At 46.7% G+C, this 24,541-nt stretch overlaps 1 protein-coding gene across 3 annotated transcripts in view; it reads left to right on the plus strand.

Annotated features, from left to right (window-relative positions):
- TRIM36 (tripartite motif containing 36) overlaps window positions 1–24,541 on the plus strand; it is a 344,127-nt gene that overhangs the window by 235,410 nt on the left and 84,176 nt on the right. For all 3 annotated transcript variants that reach the window (XM_029571457.1, XM_029571466.1, XM_029571476.1), the window contains exons 7-8: window positions 4,418–4,539; window positions 20,514–20,804. In XM_029571457.1, the coding sequence (XP_029427317.1) occupies window positions 4,418–4,539; window positions 20,514–20,804 (413 nt within the window). The remainder of the gene's footprint in view (window positions 1–4,417; window positions 4,540–20,513; window positions 20,805–24,541) is intronic.

The following is a 24,541-nucleotide window of genomic DNA, read 5'->3' on the forward strand; positions in this document are numbered from 1 at the left end:
CTTTCTTCCTCTCCCAGCTTCTTTTTCTCATCCTTCCACTCCCCAACAGGTCCCTCCTTAGCCAGCTTCCATCCAATGAAGGTTAATTCACCCATCCCTTCACTGTTCTCCCCTTCAAATGCTCACCCCTCCTCAGCATGTTAAGCATCCCTTCATTTGCAGGCTTAGGTCACCTCTCAATTTGGGATTCCCCCTCTTCCACAGACTTAAATCACTTTCTTGCTCTGTCCTCCCCAAGTCAAGGCACATCTTTTTTTTTTCTGGAACTGCTTCTACTTCCTCGTTCCCTGAAGAACCTTTGGCACTCAGATTCCATTCCAGAACCATTCCCATGCCTGCAGAGTTCACATAAGATACTTGGCCACCTGCAATCCCTGAATTCTGCAGCTCAGAATGTCCCCAGTTCTGTTGCACCTCAAAAAGCTTGCCAGCCCTGCACTGGTGCTGCTCTCTGATCCCCTGCAGTCCACTGATCAGACCTTCCACAGCCAGCCAGAGTGCTGCAGTGAGAGAGGAGAGTAATAGTAGTAGTAGTAGTAAAACAAAAAAAACCCCACTTCCCTCCTGCCCTTCAGCTTGGAGCTCTGAACTCTTGAGTCACAGGTGACAGGAGAGAATATTGGTGCTCAAGCACTCATAGAGCTGGTGCCTGTGTTGAGAGAATAGTATTGAATTCCCTTAACCTCTCTGAAGATCTCTCAAATTTTTCTGAATTCCAAGAAAAAGATTCCAAAAGGAATCTTTTTCTTACCTCGCCTCAACCTTTCAGACGCAGACGTAGCCATCACATCATGGTTTAACGCTATCTCAAAAGTCGCTGAGCAAACATGCCCCACTTCCACCAAAGTCCTGCGCTACCCGTCGCAAAGTAGGAAACCATGGTTCACACCTTCACTTAAGGCTCTCAAACAAGACCTTAGAAAGAAAGAACAGTGCTGGAGGAAAACACCGTCCACGGCAACATTAGCAGCCTACAAAACTCTACTTAACTCCTACAGAACCTCCATCCTAAAATCAAAAAGAGACTTCTTCGCCAAGAAAATTCACCACTTCATCTTTGACTCTAAAGCCCTATTCTCTTATGTCTCTGCACTCACCAAACCTTCGCCCCCCATCATCCCCGATAACCTGGCCCTCGACAAAGCTACTGAACTTTCAATCTACTTCGAGAAAAAAATCTGCGACCTTACTGTCACACTCACCGCTCTCCCCACTCCCCCCTCTCCCCCCCCCCCCCCCCCCATCACCCTCCCTCCTCATCAAAACTCAACGCTAGAATGCTTTGAACCTACATCAGCGATGGAAATTGAAAACATTATCAAAAAGCTGAAACCAGTGACTCACCCTGCCGATCCTATTCCCACCAACCTTCTCTTCAACATCCCAAACACAATCTCTAAACCTATCGCTGACATTATTAACCTCTCATTAACCCAAGGCCTAGTTCCTGACCAACTAAAGTTTGCAATCCTCAAACCTATACTAAAAAAACCTAACCTGTCCCCCACTGACCCAGCCAACTTCCGCCCAATAGCCAATCTCCCTATGATGGCTAAAATTATGGAGAAAATCGTCAACAAACAGCTATCAGACTACCTTGAGGAAAATCACATTCTGTCCCCCTCACAATATGGATTTCGGAAGGCGTTCAGCACAGAAACCCTTCTGATTTCCCTGTCCGACAACATCCTTATAAACATGGAAAAAGGTCAATCTTACCTTCTGATACTTCTCGATCTATCCGCTGCTTTCGATACGGTGAACCATGCTATTCTCCTAGAATGACTAACAGATATTGGCATCAAGGGATCAGCACTCAATTGGTTCACCTCCTTCTTGTCCAACAGACGCTATAAAGTCAAGATTAACAACAAAGAATCCCCTGCTGTCCACTCCAACATGGGTGTCCCTCAGGGATCCTCCCTATCACCAACCCTCTTCAATATCTATCTACTTCCGCTATGCCACCTTCTTTCTAAACTTAATCTCTCCCATTACCTTTACGCAGATGACGTCCAGATAATCATTCCCATCACAGAATCACTGCAAAAATCCATTAATCACTGGAACAACTGTCTAAAAGCAATTAACCACCTTCTCACTTCTCTCAACTTAGTTTTGAACACCAACAAGACGGAGATCCTCATCCTCTCCCAAGACAACATTGACACCCACCTTACCTTACCAACCATCTCACATCCAACCATACCAACGCTCAATCATTCCCCTTATGTCAGAGACTTAGGTGTCACTCTAGACAACCAGCTCAACCTTAGAAAGTTCGTGAACGCCACTACTAAGGAGTGCTTCTTCAAACTTCAAGTCCTCAGAAACCTAAAACCTCTCCTTCACTTCCAAGACTTCAGACTGGTACTTCAATCAATCATACTCTCAAAACTGGACTATTGCAACTCCCTGCTTCTCGGGCTACCAGCTAACCACACTAAACCCCTTCAGATGGCTCAGAATTCTGCAGCCAGGCTCCTCACCAACACCAAAAAAAGGGAACACATCACCCCTACCCTTCAGAGCTTACACTGGCTCCCCATTAAATTCAGAATCCTCTTCAAGGTACTCACAATCATCCACAAAGCTATTCACAACCTCACCACTCTCCACACTGCCTCCCAACTAAAACACATACTTCGTCCAGACCTATCAGAACTGCCTACCAAGACACCTTGTACTCCCCACAAGCCAAAACTTCACTTAGAAAACGCACCATCTCAACAGCTGGTCCACACCAATGGAATGCATTACCCCCCGACCTGAGACGAGAACCCTGCCCCACTGTCTTCAAAAAGAGACTGAAAACATGGCTTTTTAGCCAAGCCTTTCAAGACACCTAACCACCCTTGCCTTCAACCTATCTCTCACTAGCAAATCCTACCTCTAGTCACCCTCTCTCCTCCCCCTTCGCCTTACTCCCATCTCTCCCATCCCCTCCCTCTGGCCAGACACTGCATTCCTCTTTATTGCCTTCTCTTTCCCACCTTCTACCTTCTCCTCCTCCCTCTACCTTCCCACCTTCTACCTTCTCCTTCCTCCTTCCCCTGAGCTTATTTATGCCATATTGATGTTTTTATATTGTCTAATGTATTCTGTTATTATGAGTTTCATGTGCTTTTAGATATTAAAATGAGTCTCTAGAGTTTTAGGTTTTGTTTGGTATTTCTACTGTTAACTGGCCTCATTGTTCCATGTACCGCCTCAGAGCGAAGTTAAAGTTTCATTGTAAACCGATATGATTTGTACTTTTACAGGAATGTCGGTATAGAAAAAATAAAAATAAATAAATAAATGTTTTGATTTTAGAGGAGATTTTCCTGTTGGCGTGAGGGAAAGGTCCTAGGCATTCTCCTGTCCCATACAAAATTGCTTTAATACTTCCTACATCTTGATAGAAGACAAACTCCATTAGGTTTCATTTTATTGCAACTGGCATTTATCACCACCATGTAGAACAAGGATAGGCAACTCTCATCCTGGAGTGCCGAAAACAAGTCAGGTTTTCAGGATATCCTATATGAATATTCATGCAATATATTTGCATGCAGTGGAAGGCAGTGCATGCAAGTATACCTTATATGTATTCATTTTGGATATCCTGAACACGACCTGTTTATGGCTCTCTAGGACTGGAATTGTCTACCCCTGATATAGAAGGTAAATGCATCTTTATAGCCTTTGGTTGTCAGATTCATGCGAGGCTTGCTTCAGCTGAAGTCTCCTATCAAGCCTCCACTATGTCTTGGGACCTCAACGTGGTACTTGGCCTGTTGATGAAACCCACTTTGAACCATTAGATTCCCGTGAGCTGAAGTACCCGAAGGTCATATTTTTGGTGGTGGCACACAGTCTGTGAGCTCAGTGACTTAATGCTAAGATTTATCATAATAGGATGGTTTCCATGCACATCCTAAATTCTTGCCTAAGACAGTGTCCGATTTCCACCTTAACCAGTCAAGTCATTCTACCACCATTTTTCCCCAGGCTGTATATCCACAAAGGTAAACAAGCCCTGCACAGTTTATATTGCGAAAGAGCCTTAGCCTTTTAAATGGAGCAGATTGAAGCCCTTAGAAAGTTTACCCAGCTTTTTGTTTGTTTTCGTCCCTAATAAACCTGGAACTGCCACTGTCAAGCCTACCCTTTCTACTGGATAGATTGCATCTTTTTGTTATGCCCAGGCATATCAAGCTCATATTGTTAGGGCTATGGTGGTATCGATGGGAATGATTCAATGATAATCCTTGTTTCAATGCACATATTGATAATGACTAGTACATTCTTATATGTACCATCTATTCAAATATATCTATTTTTTAATGTTCACATGTTTTAAAAATGTGATATCTTATTCTTTTAATAAATCCTTCATAATGCTTTAATGCAATTACATTAAATATTCTTTTAGAATTCAGAAAGCTGCTGAATCTCTGAAATGTTTTCGACCAGCAGCTCTTTCCTCTTTTGAAGAATTTGTTCTTGATGTATCCAAGGAAAAAGAGATCCTGGAAAATGTATCATTTTCTAGAGGTAAGTGTTTGATTATGTCAAAAGATCTCTTTTTTTTTTTTTCTTACAGCATGTTGGCTTTGTCATGATTTCATGCCAATATCTGCATCACAATAAGTAAACATTTCCTAGCATGTAGCAGATGGACTCAGGACCAATAGGTATAGTGTACTCCTGTTAGCAGTTGGAGATGGATCAGATTTCAATCTGACGTCAGCCCCTAGTACATATTTATTTTATTTATTTTGAGTTTTTCTATACCGGCATTCGCGATGGGAATCGCATCATGCCGGTTTACAATGTAACAAGGTGTGACAAAGGGAAATATAATAAGAACATAAACAGGTGCTGAACGAAAAAATAGTAGTTACAATAAAACAGGGGAATAACACAACTTGGAGTAGTGGAAAGGCGATAGTAATTTAACAAAGAGAACAAACATGCCAATAAGTGGTAATAATTTAACAAAGAGAACAAACTTGCCAATAAGTGGCAATTGCAGGGTTATGGAATTGGTAAAGTTGTTGATTATCATGTTAAGAAAATAAGAGTTGTTTAAGGTGAATTATGGTTCAGTCTGGAAAGGCTTTCATAAATAACCAAGTTTTGAGTCTTTTCCTAAATGTTGGAAGGCAGGGTTCCTGTCTCAGATCTGGAGGGATGGAGTTCCATAGTGTAGGTCCAGCAGTGGAGAAAGCCCTGTCTCTGAAGGCTATGTGCTGAGAAATTTTGGAGTGTGGAACCTGTAGAGATTCTCTGTAGGACTCTCTGGGTCTGGCGGATGTGTGTTTTTTGAATGGGATTTGAAGGTTGAGCGGAAAGAGTTGATGGATAGTTTTGTAGATAGTGGTAATGGACTTATATAAGATTCTATAGTGAACTGGGAGCCAGTGTAAGTCTTTGAGGATGGGCGAAATGTGGTCTCTTCTTCTAGTGTTTGTCAAAAATCTGGCCGCCGTGTTTTGAACCATCTGAAAGGGTTTAATGTGAGGAGACGGGAGACCTAACAGAATGGCGTTACAATAATCCAACTTAGAGAAGATTATTGATTGCAGGACTGTTCTGCACTCATGTGAGTGGAAAAGTGGTTTTATTCTTTTTAAGACGTGAAGTTTGTGAAAGCAGTCCTTGGTAGTTTGACTGATAAATGCTTTTAGGTTTAGCCGGTTATCAATGATAGCTCCTAGGTCTCTTACTTGTGATGTTTGAAAGCCAGTTGGTGGATTTGTGGAGAAGTCACTGTTTTCAGGGGAAATTAGAAGGAGTTCGCTTTTTGATGAATTTAGGATTAGGTTTAGACTGGAGAGGAGGCTGTCAATTTTTTGACGATCCCAGAACTACACCGTACATCTACCACTTCCGGGCAGAGTCCGGACCCAGCTACGGTGGTGGCTGCAGAACTGCCACACGAGCCGGGGATCAAGACTATCCTCCCCAACCTGGAACCTGCTCACCACAGATGCCAGTCTACACGGGTGTGGAGCACACTGCGAAGAGTTAACTGCCCAAGGGCAATGGAATGCAAAAGAAACGGGATGGAACATCAGCCGCCTAGAAGCGCGGGCAGTCAGATTAGCCTGCCTGCGGTTCGCCCACACATTTCAGGACCCAGCATTGTCAGAGTGATGTCAGACAATGCCACGACGGTGGCCTACATCAACCGACATCCCTAGAAATAGACCCCCTGATGGCGTGGGCGGCAGCAAATCTCCAGGAGATCTCCGCCGTTCACATCGCCGGGGAAAGAAAACATCACGACAGACTCCCTCATCAGGGAAAGTCTAAACCCAGGAGAATGGAAGCTGTCGTCCACAGCCCTCAAGATGATAGTGAATCGATGGGAGACCGCAGACATGGACCTTCTAGCAAACAGATCCAACGCTCAAATACCAGATACTTCAGCCGCAGGCAGGATCTGCAGTCCCAGGGGATCAAGGCCCTGGTATAGACCTGGCCACCGGGAACCCTGCTATACGCCTTCCCACCGGGGCCCTTGATGGGCGCAATCATTCACAAGATACAGCTACACCGTGGGCTAGTTCTTCTGGTGGCTCCGGATTGGCCAAGAAGACCCTTGTACGCAGACATGAGAAGGCTGCTGGCAGGGAACCCCCTACCCCTGCCTCCACACAGGGACCTGCTACAACAAGGTCCGATCCTCCACGAGGACCCAGCTCAATTCTCTCTTATGGTCTGGCCCTTGAGAGGGCCTGCCTGAGAAAGAGCAGATACTCGGGGGCTGTAATCGACACCCTTCGAGCACGCAAGTTCTCCACATCGTTAACGTACATAAGGATTTGGAGAGTATTTGAAGCCTGGTGCGAAGACCACAACATCAAGCCACTCTCATTTAAAGTTTCTGTGATCCTGGAATTCCTACAGTACGGACTACGGAAGGGTTTGTCCCTCAACTCCATCAAGGTACAGGTGGCCGCACTGTCATGCTATGGCTCCAGGAGCGAAGGCGACAGCATAGCCTCGCACCCTTATGTTTCACGCTTCCTGAAAGGAATCAAACATATTCGCCCGCCACTAAAGTGGCCAGTACCTCTGTGGAACCTCAACCTCGCCTTGGAGTTCCTAGCGAGATCCGCCTTCAGACCCCTCCAAGGCCTGTCCCTCCGTCTGTTAACCTTAAAGACGGTGTTCTTACTGGCCGTGGGTTCGGCCAGATGCATCTCGGAACTACAAGCACTGTCCTGCCGTGAGCCGTTCCTCAGGCTCACCCCGGGGCCCATCCAACTACGCACGGTCCCCTCCTTCCTCCCCAAAGTGGTCTCACACTTCCACCTTAACCAAACCATCTCACTACAAACGATGGATGACTCGAAGAATTCGGAAGAAGCCCGTAGTCTATGCCACCTCAATATCGGCAGACTCCTATCCAGATACTGGAAATGTCAGAACCTGTACAAAAAACGGACCACCTTTTCATCCTTCACAGCGAAAAAAGATAAGAGGAAGCGGCCTTGCGGGCAAGCATTGCCCACTGGATCAAGGAAGTCATCAAGGCGGCCTACGTAGAAGCGGGAAAGCCACCACCTCTACAGGTCAAGGCCCATTCTACCAGAGCCCAGGCGGTGTCCTGGGCAGAAACTAGAATGCTGTCACCTGCCGAGATCTGCAGGGCAGCAACATGGTCCTCCATCCATACCTTCCCCAGATTCTACCGGCTGGATGCGCAGGCTCAGGAGGACACGGCATTTGTGAGGTCAATTCTAAGTGGGTCACGGGCAGCCTCCCATCCGGTTCGGGAGTAGCTTTTATACATCCCATTGCTCCTGAGTCCATCTGCTACACGCTAGGAAATGGAGAAATTACTTACCTGATAATTTCGTTTTCCTTAGTGTAGACAGATGGACTCAGCATCCCACCCTTGGCTGCCATTACGCATGGTCTTTCAAATGATCCAAGGGTAAGCCACGTTGTCATTTACCTAGGGCATCCACCCTGCCGGGTGTCGACGCTTTCTGGTTGAGTGCACTGGCGGTCTCCAGCTATAGTCAATCAACCAGTTCAAGTTAATCAAGTTTTAACGTTTAAGTTATGAAGTTATTCAAGTTAATCAAATTATTAAGTTAATCAATCAGTCAGTCACACATATATCCACAATGCTTTTCGAGCAGAATACTGAAGAGCTGCACTTCCTGCAGGGGTATATGTACCAGGGGCTGACGTCAGATTGAAATCTGATCCGTCTCCAACTGCTAGCAGGAGTACACTATACCCATTGGTCCTGAGTCCATCTGTCTACACTAAGGAAAACAAAATTATCAGGTAAGTAATTTCTCCAATTTATTTTCTTTATTTAACAGTTTGTATATACCGAGGAACGTTCGGAAAATCTCCTTGGTTAACAGGAAACAAGTAGCAACAGGCTTTAGAAAGAACTGATGAGGTATAGAGAGGGAGGGAAGGTGGGAAGGGGTGGGGCGGAACTGGGAGAGGGGGAAAAGGGGAGGGTAGATACAAACGCTTAAATTTAGGCATCAAAGTATTTACAACATCGTACATATGATCAATAAATTTTACACAGGGGGAATTATTTACAGATTGTTACCATAAAATATGAGGGATATGATGAGGTGTCATTCTTCTATTTAGTTGCAAAGACGATGATTTACAACAGAGAAAATGGTACAATAACAGAGGTTACCCATAGGGGGGGTGGTGGGACAGAAGAGAGGGAGACGAGAGCTAGGGGGGTTGAGGGTGGGTACTTAGGAGTATGCCTGCTTGAAGAGCCAGGTCTTCAAGCTGTTTGAATTTTTTCGGGCATGATTCTTGGCAGATGGATGAGGGTAGTTTGTTCCAAAGGGTGGGCCCGGCCAAGGAAAAGGCTCGGTCTTTGGTGGAGCGGAGTTTGGTGGCTTTGGGTGATGGGGTATGTAGGGTTGCTAGATGTTGTTTTCTGGTGGGACGGTCAGTTTCGAAAGGTGAGATGTTCGTTGAATCATTGCATGTTCTGGTTGTGAAGAGATTTGTGAATGAGGGTGAGGGATTTGTATGTGATTCTTGATGGAATGGGTAGCCAGTGCAGGTGTTTAAGGACGGGTAATGTGGTCATTTTTGTGGGTGTTGGTGAGGATACGAGCTGCTGCATTTTGGAGTAATTGTAGGGGTTGGATCACGCTTCTGGGGAGTCCCAAGAGTAGAGCATTGCAGTAATTGATTTTCGATAGGATGAAAGCTTGAAGTATTGTCTGGAAGTCAGTGAGGTGTAGTAAGGGTTTGAGTTTTTTTTAAGGTGTGTAATTTGAGAAACAGTCTCTGAGAGTAGTGTTGATGAATTTTTTGAGGTTAAAATGGTATCTATGGTAATGCCAAGGCTGTGCATGTATTGAGGGGACAGTAATGCTGGTGAGTGGTGTGTTGCCAAGCGGTAGAGGAGGTTTGATGTTGTGGGGTGCAATGAGGAGGAGCTCTGTTTTGGCAGTATTGAGCGTGAGGAAGTTGTTAGAAAGCAGAGTGCTGATGTTAGCGAGGGCGGATTGCCAGGTCTCGTTGGCTTTATGTAAGGTGTCAGTCACTGGTATCAGGATCTGAACATCATCCGCATATATAAAATGTGGAAGGCCTAGCTTGGAGTGGAGATGGCAGAGGAGGGGAGGAGGTATATGTTGAACAGTGTGGAGGAGAGGGAAGAGCCTTGTGGAACACCTTGAGCTAGGGTGGTGGGTTTTGAACCCAGGTTCCTGCCTCCTCGAGCTTGTGTGTTGGAGTCTTAGAATTTAGACTGAGTTGCATCTGGATCTGAGTGATGTGTTTTGGACCTGTCAAAAAGGTTTTCAACCCTGCAGAGATTGCAAGCCACTGCAGCCAAGGTGAAGGAATATAAAATACATCAAAAACCCATGTGCTCTCCTGAGAATGACACATGTTATGCAAGAACCAGCATCCAGCACTCAGTCAGGCTGATACAGTACAGTGCGCTCCGCGTTTTCGACACGCTATTTGTACCCCTTATACAGTAAGGGGTAATAGCGAATCAAAAACGCGCGGCCAACCCCCCACCCCACCCCCGAAGCGAATAGCGTCCGCAACATGCAAATGCATGTTGATGGGCCTATTAGTTATTCCCACCAAGCTGCACATTTTAATTTCGGCTGGCACCAGGGAAGTGTACAGAGAAGCAGAAAAATCTGCTTTTCTGTACATCCTCTGACTTAATATTATAGCACTATTAAGTCGGAGGCGCCTGGTGCGCGAACAAAAGTACGCGATCGCCCAAATTTTTAAAATCTACCCCTTTGGAAATAGAGACACAGTTGTTCTTGATTCATAGCTGAGCTACATGTAAAATCCCAAAAAGGGACAGTGGAACCAGGAGCTTAGGCACACTTCTTTTCCAGAGATGTATCCAGGCCCAGGAGCACATGGCTGGATAACCCTCCTAAGAGACTGAGTTATGTAATCTAAACTTTGCACAGAGGGAGAAGGTTTATTGCCTTGCCTTTTGTCGCAAATTCAGTACCGTATTTTTCGCTCCATAAGACGCACTTTTTTTCCCCCAAAGGTGGGGGGAAAATGTATGTGCGTCTTATGGAGCGAATATAAAAAAAAAACCAAACAAAAATCTAACAAACACCCCCCCCCCCCCGCCTCCCCCAAGACCTGCCGACTTAATTTCCTACGACCCCCCCCCCAAGACCTGACAAATTAATTTCCTGCAACCCCCCACCCTCCTGACCCCCCCAAGACCTGCCAAACGTCCCTGGTGGTCCAGCGGGGGGTCCGGGAATGATCTCCTGGGCGTGGGCCGTCGGCTGCCAGTAAACAAAATGGCGCCGACGGCCCTATGCCCCTCACTATGTCACTGAGACCGACCGCTGCTATTGGTCGGTCTCAGTGACATAGTGAGGGCATAGGGCCGTCGGCGCCATTTTGTTTACTGGCAGCAGACGGCCCTATGCCCTCACTATGTCACTGAGACCGATCGCTGCTATTGGTCGGTCTCAGTGACATAGTGAGGGCATAGGGCCGTCGGCTGCCAGTAAACAAAATGGCGCCGACGGCCCTATGCCCTCACTATGTCACTGAGACCGACCAATAGCAGCGGTCGGTCTCAGTGACATAGTGAGGGCATAGGGCCGTCGGCGCCATTTTGTTTACTGGCAGCCGACGGCTCACGCCCAGGAGATCGTTCCCGGACCGCTCCTGGACCCCCGCTGGACCACCAGGGACGTTTGGCAGGTCTTGGGGGGGGTCAGGAGGGTGGGGGGTCAGGGGGGTGGAGGTTGTTAATTTAAAGGGTTGGGATGGGGGGATGTTTTGGGGGTTCCCACAGAAAGAAAAGTTTTCTGATCTGGGGAGTGGACCGAAATGGCCCTCCCCAGACCCGAAAACAAAATGGGGAGAAAAAAAAAAACTATGCACTCCCCTAATTTGCTCCATAAGACGCCCAGACGCAGAGCCGGTTTAGCACAATTTTTTTTTTTTTAAATTTTCCCCCTCTGAATCCTAGGTGCGTCTTATGGTCAGGTGCGTCTTATGGAGCGAAAAATACAGTATATCATCTTAATTGCTTCAGCCTTTCAGCCGAAGTCAAGCAAAAACCCTTGCCACAGCTGCACGAGAGACCACGGTTCATAAGCTTCTCTTTCCCCACCCTATCTTTAAGTGACTGAAACTAGGCCCACTTTCTGTTTAGTACCAAGTAAACCATTTGGGGAAGCTCCCCAGGAGAGAGACACTTTCCACACACTGCAGTGCTCATTTATTTAGTTTATCATCTAGTCAGCTCAACCATCAAGAGGGACTTTTTCATTTTCTTGAGCTTTTTTCCCCACACAATTTTGTGTTTGGGACAGGGTTTCACCCTTTACAAACTGGCAACATTGGGGTGGATCTGTTCCCCCCCCCCTCCTTTTTTTTTTTTTAGTACCCAGGGGAAAAGAAACATTTTGAAAGCTGTGTTATCCCAGGACAAGCAGGATGCTAGTCCTCACATATGGGTGAAATCATTGATGGAGCCCTAGGCGGGAAAACTTCTGTCAAAGTTTCTGGAAAGCTTTGACTGGCACCCGGAGTGCCTACTGAGCATGCCCAGCATGCTATGATATTCTCTGCCACAGGTGGCTCTCTTCAGTCTTCGTTTTTCCGCGCTGCTATAGGCATCGCGGGATAGGAGCCGTTGAGATTTCTCTCAACACATTTCTGACTGAAAAGTCAAACTATTTTGATATTCTCTCTCGCAAGTCTCTCGAGGTACCTTTTTACACCGGCTGGTGAGTACCTCTGTCTCAGTTTTCCTTTTTTTGTGGAAATATATTTCTCACATATTTCCAATTCCTTTTCGGCGGATGTCAACGGGAAGCATGGCTACGGGTTTTAAAAAATGCCCGGTTTGCGGCCGCAAAATGTCTATCACCGATCCGCACGTCGAATGTGTGCTATGCCTCGGAGAAAAACATGAGGTAAATACTTGCCCGCAATGTGCTGAGATGACGCCGAAAAGTCGCAAGACTCGACTGGAGAAAATGGAACATCTGTTCCAATTACAACTTATACCGTCTGCTTCGACGTCATCGAGATCATCTCCGGCTGGAACGACTCAGTGCCTTTTGCTTAAAAAACCATGTCCAGGACAGTCGGGGGATTGTTCCTCACAGTCTGTGTCTTCGACAAAATCCGTCAATTCCCAGAAGTCCAAGCATAAACATCGACATCGAAGGTTATCGACGTCCGAAACCGTGGCCCAGGAACCATCGACGACGAAGCGGCCGCGTACGGAGGAAACATCGGCGCCTGGGCCTAATCCTCCGTCCTCGATGCCAGATCCTCTGCAGGGCTCTGCACTGGATCTTACACCTCAGCCTCCGCCACTGCTTACAACTGTTCTGCCACAGACAGTTGTAACGCCGGAATTGTCTGAAGTTATCAGACAAGCGGTATTACAGGCTTTCAAAGAGCAGTACGTACTGACAGGCTCGCCGATGCTTCCAGCATCGATGCCGGTGGGCTCACCGATGCCGGTGTCCATAATGACACAGACGACAAGAGACACATCGATGTCGACACCAATTGTAACAACTACGTCAACATCGATACATGTGCACCCGCCATCGACGTCCTCGATGCCGACTGCCGGATTACCATCGACAGTGGTTCCATCTCCAAGGCTCCCACTTTCGGCGTCGATGCCTATCGATATTCCATCGAGACAAGCATCAAGGGAAGAGCCAGAAATACAAGATCTGGCTTTCTACCAACGTCTCATCCAAAATTATCAAAATGTCATAGACACTTTGCCGAGAAAAACAGCAGATCAAATACCTACCTCACGGCCTATCGATGACCCTTTACCAGGCCCATCAGGACTGCATTTACAATCAAGAACCTCCACAAAATCCCCTTATAGGGATGATGAAGAGGATTCTTGGGATCATCATGATACAGACACGTCTTCTGAGGACTTCATGTCGGACCCCTCTCCACCAGAACCGAGGAAAAAGTCCCCTCCAGAAGACCTATCATTTTCCAATTTTCTTCAGGATATGGCAGACACCATTTCTTTTAAGTTAACAGCTGAACAGGACACTAGGCAACATACCCTAGAAGTTCTACAATTTGTGGATCCCCCCCAAACAAGTTTTAGCCATCCCAATTCATGAGGTACTCAAAATTATGTACAGACCTCCAGCATAGGATATGGGAGCATCCATCTACAGTGGCAGCAGTAAACAGACGGGTGGATTCCACCTATCTAGTGCAACCAGCACCTGGTTTTCAAAAGGCACAGCTACCACACCACTCGGTGGTAGTTGAATCTGCCCAGAAGAAATCAAAGCGTTCACGCCCTCACTCCTCAATTCCACCTGGCAAGGACCACCGCTTCCTCGATTCCTTAGGAAGGAAAGTCTATCAGGCTGCAATTTTAAACTCCAGAATCTCTGCATACCAACTGTACATGACACAGTATCAGAGAGATTTATGGAAGCAGATGGAAGAACTTACACATTCTTTACCTCCACAGCTTCAAGAACAGGCACAGGCCATCATTAATAAAGGCCTAGAAGCAGGAAAGCATGAAGTGAGGGCGGCTTACGATAACTTTCACTGCCTCCAGGACTGCAGCTGCAGGAATTACAGCACGCAGGTATGCATGGCTAAAAGCATTGGATCTCAGGCCTGAGGTCCAAGAAAAATTGGTAGATAATTTGTTCGTAGATAAAGTCCAAGAGGCAGTTCAACAACTAAAGGACCACACTGAGACATTACGTCAGCTGTCCCAGATGCCTCAAGATACTTCTGCTCAACCACAACGACGCCTACCCCGGAGGGAACCTAGGCGTCCTTACTACAGGCCTCGAAGATACTACGCACAAGCTTCCAGGAGTAGATCTACTAGGCCTCAACAGCAACGCTCCCAAACAAGACAACCTAGAGCTCCTCGCACGCAACCTCCACCTACGACAGGCCCAGCGGCGGGGTTTGGAGATCTCAACCAGAGAATAAATTCAATCCCACAACCCTCTACCAAATCTACCGGTAGGAAGACGAGTATCCCAATTTCATACAAATTGCCTCAAGATTACATCAGACCAATGGGTACTCTCCATAGTGTCTCGAGGTTACAAACTAAATTTCCTCTCAATTCCACCAGAATCTCCACCGAGTTTCTTCCCACAACAGAGTTCTCATCTAATTCAATTACAAACAGAATTATCCACCCTTCTGAGAGCCAGGGCCGTTCAACCAGTGCCCCGGACTCAGCAGGGCAGAGGATTCTACTCTCGATATTTCCTCATTCCAAAGAAAGCAGGAGGCCTACGTCCCATCTTAGACCTCAGAAATCTCAACAAATTTCTGAGAAAAGAAAAGTTCAGGATGGTTTCTCTAGGCACCATGCTTCCACTTCTTCGTAAAGGGGATTGGCTTTGTTCTCTGGATCTTCAAGACGCTTACGCTCACATTCCAATATTTCCTCCTCATCGCAAGTATTTGCGCTTCATAGTGGGCCATCAACATTATCAATACAAGGTGCTGCCATTTGGACTAGCCTCTGCTCCCAGAGTATTCACCAAATGTCTGGCAGTAATAGCAGCACACTTGCACAAAGAAAGAGTCCATGTCTTTCCATATCTAGACGACTGGCTCATCAGAAGTCAATCTCAGCAAGGAGCTCTGACTTCCCTCAACCGAACAATTGCTCTACTTCACTCCATGGGATTTCTCATCAATTATCAAAAATCCCATCTCACACCGTCTCACCTGCTTCAATTCATATGAGCAGAATTGAACACCATACCCTCAAAGGCCGTTCTACCCAAAGATCGAGCGGAAACACTTTCCTTACTGGCACATTCAATCCACTCAAAGGAACAAACAGCTCATCAGTTTCTAACCATACTAGGCCACATGGCCTCTACAGTTCATGTCACTCCTATGGCAAGACTCGCCATGAGAGTAACTCAATGGACACTGAGATCTCAATGGATCCAAGCCATTCGACCACTACATTCTCCAATTCAGGTAACCCACCAGCTACGTTCATCTCTACTATGGTGGGCGAACAAGGACAATTTGTGCAAGGGCCTATCCTTCCAGCAACCGGTCCCACAGATAACGTTGACTACAGATGCATCCACCTCGGGTTGGGGAGCTCACATAGACATTCTCCAGACCCAAGGTACTTGGACAAAACTCGAAGCAACATTTCAAATCAATTTCCTGGAACTTCGAGCTATACGTTATGCTTTAAATGCATTCAAGGACTGCCTTTCACACAAGACTGTTCTAATCCAAACGGACAGCACAGTAGCCATGTGGTATATCAACAAACAGGGAGGTACGGGCTCATATCTCCTCTGTCAAGAAGCTGCACAGATTTGGGCCTGGGCCCTGAAACACTCAATGTTCCTCTGGGCCACTTATCTGCCAGTCATTCACAATGTAGTGGCGGATCGCTTCAGTCGTCAATTCCAACCACACGAATGGTCCCTGGATCCCTCAGTAGCGACCAGGATTTTCCAACGTTGGGGTCAACCAACAATAGACCTCTTTGCATCTCATCTGAATCGCAAACTGGACAAATTCTGTTCTCTACACAAACACAGGATCCAGCCAGCCAAGGACGCCTTTGCTCGCCCTTGGAACTCAGGCCTACTATACGCATATCCTCCAATACCGCTCATAACCAAAACACTAGTGAAGCTACAACAGGACAAAGGGTCCATGATACTCATAGCCCCTTATTGGCCTCGTCAAGTATGGTTTCCCACACTTCTAGACCTCTCAATCAGGGATCCAATTCGCCTGGGCATAGATCCGACTCTCATAACTCAGGATCAGGGACGGTTGCGACATCCCAACCTCCAATCCCTATCCTTGACAGCATGGGTGTTGAAAGCTTGATCTTACAACCACTCAATCTTTCATCCAACATATCTCAAGTTCTTATAGCTTCACGTAAACTCTCCACACGAAGAAACTATGCTTCAGAATGGAAAAGGTTTACTTTGTGGTGTAGATAAAAGAGCATTGACCCCTTTTCTTGCCCCCACGGTTTCTCTATTAGACTACCTATATCATCTTTCAGACTCTGGTCTTCAGACTTCATCTGTTAGAGTACACTTAAGTGCAATTTCAGCTTACCATAACAAGCTGGGAGATGCACCTATTTCCACGCAGCCTCTCATCAATAGATTTATGAGAGGTCTAATTCACCTCAAACCACCAATTCGGCCACCAGTCACAGAATGGGACCTGAACCTGGTGTTAACCAGACTCACGCGTTCTCCCTTCGAACCCATAGATTCCTGTGACCTTAAATTTCTCACACGGAAGACTATCTTCCTCATAGCCATTACATCGGCTAGAAGGGTTAGTGAGTTACAAGCACTTATTTATTTATTTATTTATTTATTTATTTAAAAGTCTTCTATACCGATGTTAGTCGAAACATCACCTCGGTTTACATGGAACAAAAGCAACGGAAATTACAAGTAACAGGGGAAGGGTAAGGGGTACAAAAAACCATAAGGAAAGCAGAGAAGCATAGGAACAAACAACAAGTGAACTATAATGTCATAAGAACAAAGTTATAGTCAAATTCAGGTAATGATCCATCACAATTCAATATTCATCAAGGGTGTTGGGGAAAGGCTTGTTTGAATAGCCAGGTTTTGAGCTGGGCTCTGAATTTGGTGATGCAAGGTTCAAGTCTGAGGTGGGTTGGGAGTGAGTTCCAGTGCATAGGTCCAGCAATGGACAGCGCCCGATCCCTTGTAGCTGTGAGGTGTGCTTTCTTGTCACGTACGAACCCTACACAAAGTTCCTACACGACAGAGTGGTTCTCCGTACACATCCAAAATTCCTCCCCAAGGTAGTTACGGAATTCCACTTGAACCAATCCATAGTTTTACCCACATTCTTTCCAAGGCCTCACTCTCACCCAGGAGAAATAGCCTTACATACCTTAGACTGCAAGCGTGCTTTAGCATTTTATATCAAACGCACAGCAGTCCACAGGAAATCCACTCAACTTTTTGTTTCTTATGATCCAAACAAACCAGGGAAAGCAGTGGGTAAACATACTTTGTCCAATTGGCTAGCAGATTGCATACAGTTTTGCTATGAAAAAAGCAGGCCTTCCTCTCCAAGGGTGAGTAAAGGCACATGCAGTAAGAGTGATGTCAATGTCAGTAGCACACTATCGTTCAGTGCCCATAATTGACATTTGTAAAGCAGCAACATGGAGTTCTCTTCACACCTTTGCAGCTCACTACTGTTTAGACCAAGCAGGAAGACTAGATTCAGCCTATGGACAATCTGTCTTAAAGAACTTGTTTCCAGTTTAAACCCAACTCCTTCTACATCCATCCTGCTGTGATCTTCGGCTGACTCATTTTCAACAATCCATCCCTGTTGCTTCAATTCAATATGACTCCGCCTCTAGCTTGCTAATCACCCATATGTGAGGACTAGCATCCTGCTTGTCCTGGGATAAAGCAAAATTGCTTACCTTGTAAATAGGTGTTATCCCAGGACAGCAGGATGTAGTCCTCACAGAACCCACCCGCCTTCCCCGTGGAGTTGGGTATTTTACAATTTATTATTTTTTGCTAAAGCTTAATGCTACATACGAGACTGAAGAGAGCCACCTGTGGCAGAGAATATCATAGCATGCTGGGCATGCTCATTAGGCACTCCGGGTGCCAGTCAAAGCTTTACAGAAACTTTGACAGAAGTTTTCCCGCCTAGGGCTCCATCAATGACGTCACCCATATGTGAGGACTACATCCTGCTGTCCTGGGATAACACCTATTACAAGGTAAGCAATTTTGCTTTCTTTACTGCTTTTCCCCCCCAACCATGTTCTATTAGTGTTTGTTTATTTATTTTTACTATCCATATGTGTATGTTGTTTGTCCTGGCTAATAGGCCTTACCCAGTGTTTTTGCACTGCTTGATTTAAAATAAAACTGCAAGTATATATTATACTTCACTACTGTACTTTTTCCATTTAATGTTCTGGTTGGTTTTAGTAAAAAAGTTAATTAGTTTTATTCTGATGTTTTTATCTGGTCTGTGGGTGCCACAAGTGAGAAGTTGTTTGGGAAGGGCACAGGCTAAGAACCTAAAGATAAATCCTATTAGACCCTAAAGACCCCGCTAACTTCCGCCCTATCTCTAACCTGCCCTTCCTATCCAAAATTATGGAAAAGATTGTAAACATCCAACTTACAGAATATCTAGAAAGCAACAACATTCTGCATCCAGCCCAATACGGCTTCCGTAAATACCTCAATACAGAAACCCTCCTGCTCTCCCTCACGGACCACTTACTCATAGGCATGGACCGAGGCAACTGTTACCTCCTTGCCCTACTCGACATCTCAGCTGCCTTTGATACCATCAACCATAACCTCCTCATCAACCAGCTATCCGAAATAGGCATCTCAGGCCTAGCCCTACTATGGTTTAAATCCTACTTATCTAACAGAAAGTTCTCCGTCAAGATAGGAAACGCCAACTCCACACTCTATCCCTTGTCTCAAGGTGTCCCACAAGGCTCCTCCCTCTCCTCCACCCTTTTCAACATTTATCTCACACCTCTATGTCAGCTCCTCACAGACCTCGGCCTCAAATTCTACCTCTATGCAGATGACGTTCAAATCGTCATTCCCATTCACAACTCTCTCTCAGATGCCCTTGCCTTCTGGAACACATGTCTTGCCAACATCAATGACTTCCTCACCAACATCCACCTCGCTCTAAACTCCTCCAAAACAGAGCTGCTCCTTATCTCTCCTCACCTCCCTCCCAAACCACCGATCTCCAACGATCCAGCTTTCAACGTCATAACACCCCAACCCACAGTAAGAGACCTTGGGGTTATCATAGATCAACAACTCAATCTCAAAAAACAGATCAACTCCATCCTCAAAGAAGGTTTCTTCAAGCTTCACATCCTGAAGAAACTCAGACCCCTCCTCCACTATCATGACTTCCGCACCGTCGTCCAAGCCACCCTTTCCTCAAAGCTGGACTACTGTAATGCCCTCTTCCTTGGCCTACCCTCCTCCACCACCAAGCCCTTACAAATGCTCCAGAATGCCATCGCCAGGGTCATCACCAACTCAAGGAAAGCTGATCACATTACCCCAATACTCAAAGAACTCCACTGGCTCCCCATCGCATCCCGAATTCTCTTCAAAATTCTAACCATAGTGCACAAGTCCATCCACTCGCACAATTCCAATTGGTTGGATGAACCCTTTCGTCCTATACGCACTGAACGACCCACTCGCACTGTCAACAAAGGCACCCTCTCCATTCCCCCTTTGAAAAAAGCCCACCTCTCCTCTACTAGGGACCGTGCACTATCCATTGCAGGCCCTAAACAATGGAACGCCCTCCCTACCACTCTCAGGCTAGAGCCATGTTACGCCAAGTTCAGAAAAAAACTTAAAACATGGCTCTTCCGACAAGCCTACCCTGATTAAGTACACAGACTTCTGCAAGTATCTTGCCTACGCCTTGTATATTCCTGTAAATAGTCCGTTGCAGTTTTTTATTTATTGCTTTAATTCCTCCACCTCCTGCTCTTTGTATACTCCTCCTTGTTCGCCCTCCCTGTTCATTGTAATTTCTACCTTTAAAGTTACATTGTAAACCGGTATGATGTATGCATACTAATACCGGTATATAAAAGTTTTTAAATAAATAAATAAATATGATACCCCCATCCCAAGCATAAGGGGTAATTCATAGTCTGGACTAAGGGGAGCCACAGTTAAATTGTGCCATTTGCTGTTCATTTTCTGTAAATTGCTATGAATGAGAATACCAGCCTCTGCCACTTGTAGTGAAGCTCCAGCCATTCCCTAAAACAGAGGAGGACCGTGCCTAAATGTATTGATAATGCAAGTGTTTTCACTGAAATGTTTGTTACATTTTAATTTGTTGGGTTTAGAAATCAGTTTATAACAATTGCAGCATTTCAGATCTATATTGTGAATGCATTTCACTGCATTTCCTTAATATTACAGCTCTTGATGTACCAGAGATCAACGAAGAGCTGAGTAGAATTTATAACAAAGCACTGATTTGTTGGCAACAGCGTGCGGACACACTTGCAGCAGATACTTATATCCTTGAATACCGAAAACTGGGTAAAGAGGATGATTTCACCTGGAAGGAGATAGAGGTCTCTGGCACCAGTCAAGTAATCTCTGGTCTTGAAATCAACAGTGCATATGCCTTCAGAGTTCGAGGATTTAGAGGGTCTGCTTGCAGTCCTTATAGTAAAGATGTGATTTTTCATACACCTCCAGCTCCAGGTAAATAATAATCTGTGTATAGAATGGCACCCATTCAGAGCATAACTTTGACTAATTTCTGAGTTTTTAGCATCAAGAAAATTTTCTTTTGTAGGTATTTTTTATTGCTTGCTTTTATGTCTGTAATACACAACAACTTAACATATTAGTGGGTGTCACGTGAATGGACACGGAGTCTGATATTCAGCAGAGTCACTGTCTAAAGTAGGTGCCTAAGATGGGTAGTTTCAGCGCCTTAACTTTGGGTTGAATATAGGTGACTAAACTTGATAGTCCTAAATTTAGGTTACCTACATTAGGTGCCCAATGCTGGAATTCAGTGGAGAGTTATTAATTTCATGCCCCTGACCTGGCCTCTCTCCTAGCCCCACCTACTTTTAAGGCACCTGGGTGCCTTGTGAATTAAGGAGCCTAAATTTAGGCACTTTGTAGGAGATAATAAAAGGCTATTTAGATATTATAGTTTACCCATTTTTACATGCATTTACATATATAACCAATCTGAGTAATTTGCATACATACTGCATATGGATACAGATGTATTAACTTTCTATCTGGAAAAGTTTTAGTTCATAAAGATATCCATTTCCTGGCGTGTAGCCAGATGGACTCAGAACGAATGGGTATAGTATCCGTGTGCTAGCAGTTGGAGACGGATCTGACGTCAGCACGGGGTATATATACCCCCACAGGAAGCGTAGCAACTTAGTAATTTCTGTCTCCAAAGCAGTTTGGAGAGCCTGCACGCTTGCTGAGCGTGTTTTCCAAATCTACTTTCTATTTTTCTACTTTCTACTTACTACAACTTCTACAGCATCGAGCCCCGCACTCCTGCGGTGATACCCTAAGATCCCTCCCCCAGTAGAGTTTCCCGGGGTGATTTCCGTGATCCCCCGGAGGTTTAAGTCCTCTGTCCGGTGGCCGAATCGCGGCAGGGACACAGCCCCCGGGCGAGGTTCGGGTGAGGCTTACGAGGCGCCTCGGTCCCGGCGTGGACGAGGCAGCGGGTGCATATCCTCAAACGCGGCAGTGAAGGTACTTGCCCTCTCCCCCCGCAGCCGGAGACCACCCGGGTTCCAGCCGGGAAGCGCAGAGGATCAGGTAAGGCGTACATCTCTTATTTCTGGTCTCCGAGGAACAGAGGATTGGCGGCGTGGCACACCGTGGAGGGCGCCATTTTGTGGGCCTAGTTCAGGTATTGAGCGCCCGTAATAGGCGCAGCTCTGTTCCTCCTTGTGCGTATATTGCTTTATTGCTGAGAGCATATTGAATGCCATTAAGCGTGTATTGCTAACCGCCTATCGCTGAGCGCATAATGAATGCCATTGAGCGTGTGTTGCTAACCGCATATTGCTGAGTGCCTATTGAATGCCATTGAGCATGTATTGCTAACCGCATATTGCTGGCTGTCTTTTGAATGCCATTGAGCGTGTATTACTAACCGCTTCCTGCTAAGAGCCTATTGCATACCATTGAGCGTGTATTGCTAACTGCATATTGCTGGCTGCCTATTGAATGCCATTGAGCGTGTATTACTAACCGCTTCCTACTAAGAGCCTATTGCATACCATTGAGCGTGTATTGCTAGACGCTTCTTGCTGAGAGCGTATTACCTGCCATTGAGCGTATATTGCTACCTGCATATTGCTGAGAGCATATTGCATCCAATTGAGCGGCTTTCATGGCCGCCTATTGCTAAGATAGTCTTGCATACTATTATTATTGTGCGCCTGTGGTACTAAGCGTAGATTGCTGCCGCATGTTGTTATTATTGTGCGCCTATTGGATTCAGCGCATATTGCTGCCGCATATTATTATTTTTATGCGCCTATTGTATTAAGCGCATATTGCTGCCGCATACTATTATTTTTGTGTGCCTGTTGTATTAAGCGCATGTTGCTGCCGTATATTGTTATTATTGTGCGCCTGTTCTATTAAGCATATATTATTGCCGCTTCCCATTCAGCGCATACTTTTCTATGGAACAGAACGCCTCAGCGTCTTCAGCAGCGGCGCCACCTGCCTCAAGCATTAAAGCCCTTGGCCTCTGCTCTGCCTGCCAGCTTAGAGCTACGCACAGTGAAGAGCCAGACGCCCTATGTGCCCAATGTGAGGAGGCCGTGGGACCCTCGGGCCGGGACCAGTCTCAGCCAAGATTTGCTGACAGTTCCCCAGGGGCTACCCAGGATTTAGCAGTCAGTCTCGACCAGTCGGGAATCCCGGGGGATCTTGTACCCCGGCGATTAGAGGCTGCTTCCATTTCCTGGGTGGATCTCTTTAAGGGGATTCATGCCTTTGTACAGATGCAGACGGCTTCCCGTCCAGGCCCTACGGTTCCTGCTGTCCCTGTTGTTCCTGCGGTGGCTGCGACTGCGGCGGCTGCTGCGGCTGCCGCTGCGGTGGCGGCTCCTGCGGATCCTGTTCCTGGACCCTCACGTCCTTATCATGAGCGGGTCCTCCCACCGCTGGACAGTCCAGATCAGTCAGACGAGGAGGTTTCACCGGACGAGTCCGAACTCCCGGACGAGGGGGAACTTCCCCCAGGGATTGAGCCATATAGAACCATGAGGCGGTTCTTCCCTAAGGAGGATCTCTCCGACCTAGTGTCTCAGTGTCTGGCTGAATTGGATATTACAGGTCCCAGTGCTACGGTGCCCTCTGCGCAGAACACCCTGCTGGAAGGTCTTCGTCCTACAGCCCGTCATTTTCCATTCTTGCAAGCGGCACAACAACTGATAGATTTAGAATGGGCGGCGCCAGCGGCTTCCTTTAAAGGGGGCCAGGCCCTGACGGGCATGTACCTATTGGCACCGGCTATTCAGGACCTGCTGGCGTGCCCTCAGGTGGACGCCTTGATTAGCGCTGTGGTCAAGCGCACTACCATTCCAGTTGAAGGGGGGACGGCCCTCAAGGAGCCTCATGACCGGCGACTGGACGCCATTCTGAAACAGACCTTTGAGGTGGCAGCACTATCTTTGCGGATCGCGACCTGCTGCACAGTGGTGACGCGTGCCTGTTTGTCACAGGTTAGGAACAACGCTCCAGCAGCTGACATGGAGTCCGCTCTCTCGTTCCTCACGGATGCTGCATCAGACCTGGTCCGGACAACAGCTAAGGGGATCTCATCCTCCGTAGCCGCCAGGAGGCAGCTCTGGATCCGGAGATGGTCAGCTGATGCGCCTTCAAAGACACGCCTCACCAGATTGCCCTTTAAGGGCTCTTTTCTATTTGGCAGTGACCTTGATAAACTGGCCAGTACATGGGGTGCCTCTCCAGTGCCTAGACTGCTGGAAGATCGGTTCAGAAGGGGCCAGCGCGCCTTTCCAAGGCCCTCCAGGGGCAGGAGTTCACAGCGCTTTGTTCCTTACAGGAGTCGCTACCAGGCACCACGTCCTCACGCCAGGAATCAGTCCTTTCGGACCAAGCAGCGCAAGAGGGGAGCAGGCCCGGGCTCGGGTCCCGGCCACGCCTCCCAATGAGAGTCCGCCGATTCATCTGGGGGACGGAGCCATAGGGGGCAGGTTAACCCTCTTCTACCCCAGATGGGTCGAGATTACGTCGGACCAGTGGGTCCTCGCCATTATCCGGGAGAGATATTATCTGGACTTTCATCATCTCCCTCCGGACAAGTTTTTGGAATCTTCATGTCCCATACACAAGAAGGCAGCATTGGAAGCTACCCTGGCGAGGCTCCTGTCCTTGAAAGCCATCATCCCAGTACCTGCCTGGGAAGTGAA

Source organism: Rhinatrema bivittatum, chromosome 1 (assembly GCF_901001135.1).
Source record: "Rhinatrema bivittatum chromosome 1, aRhiBiv1.1, whole genome shotgun sequence".
Classification (NCBI taxonomy): domain Eukaryota; kingdom Metazoa; phylum Chordata; class Amphibia; order Gymnophiona; family Rhinatrematidae; genus Rhinatrema; species Rhinatrema bivittatum.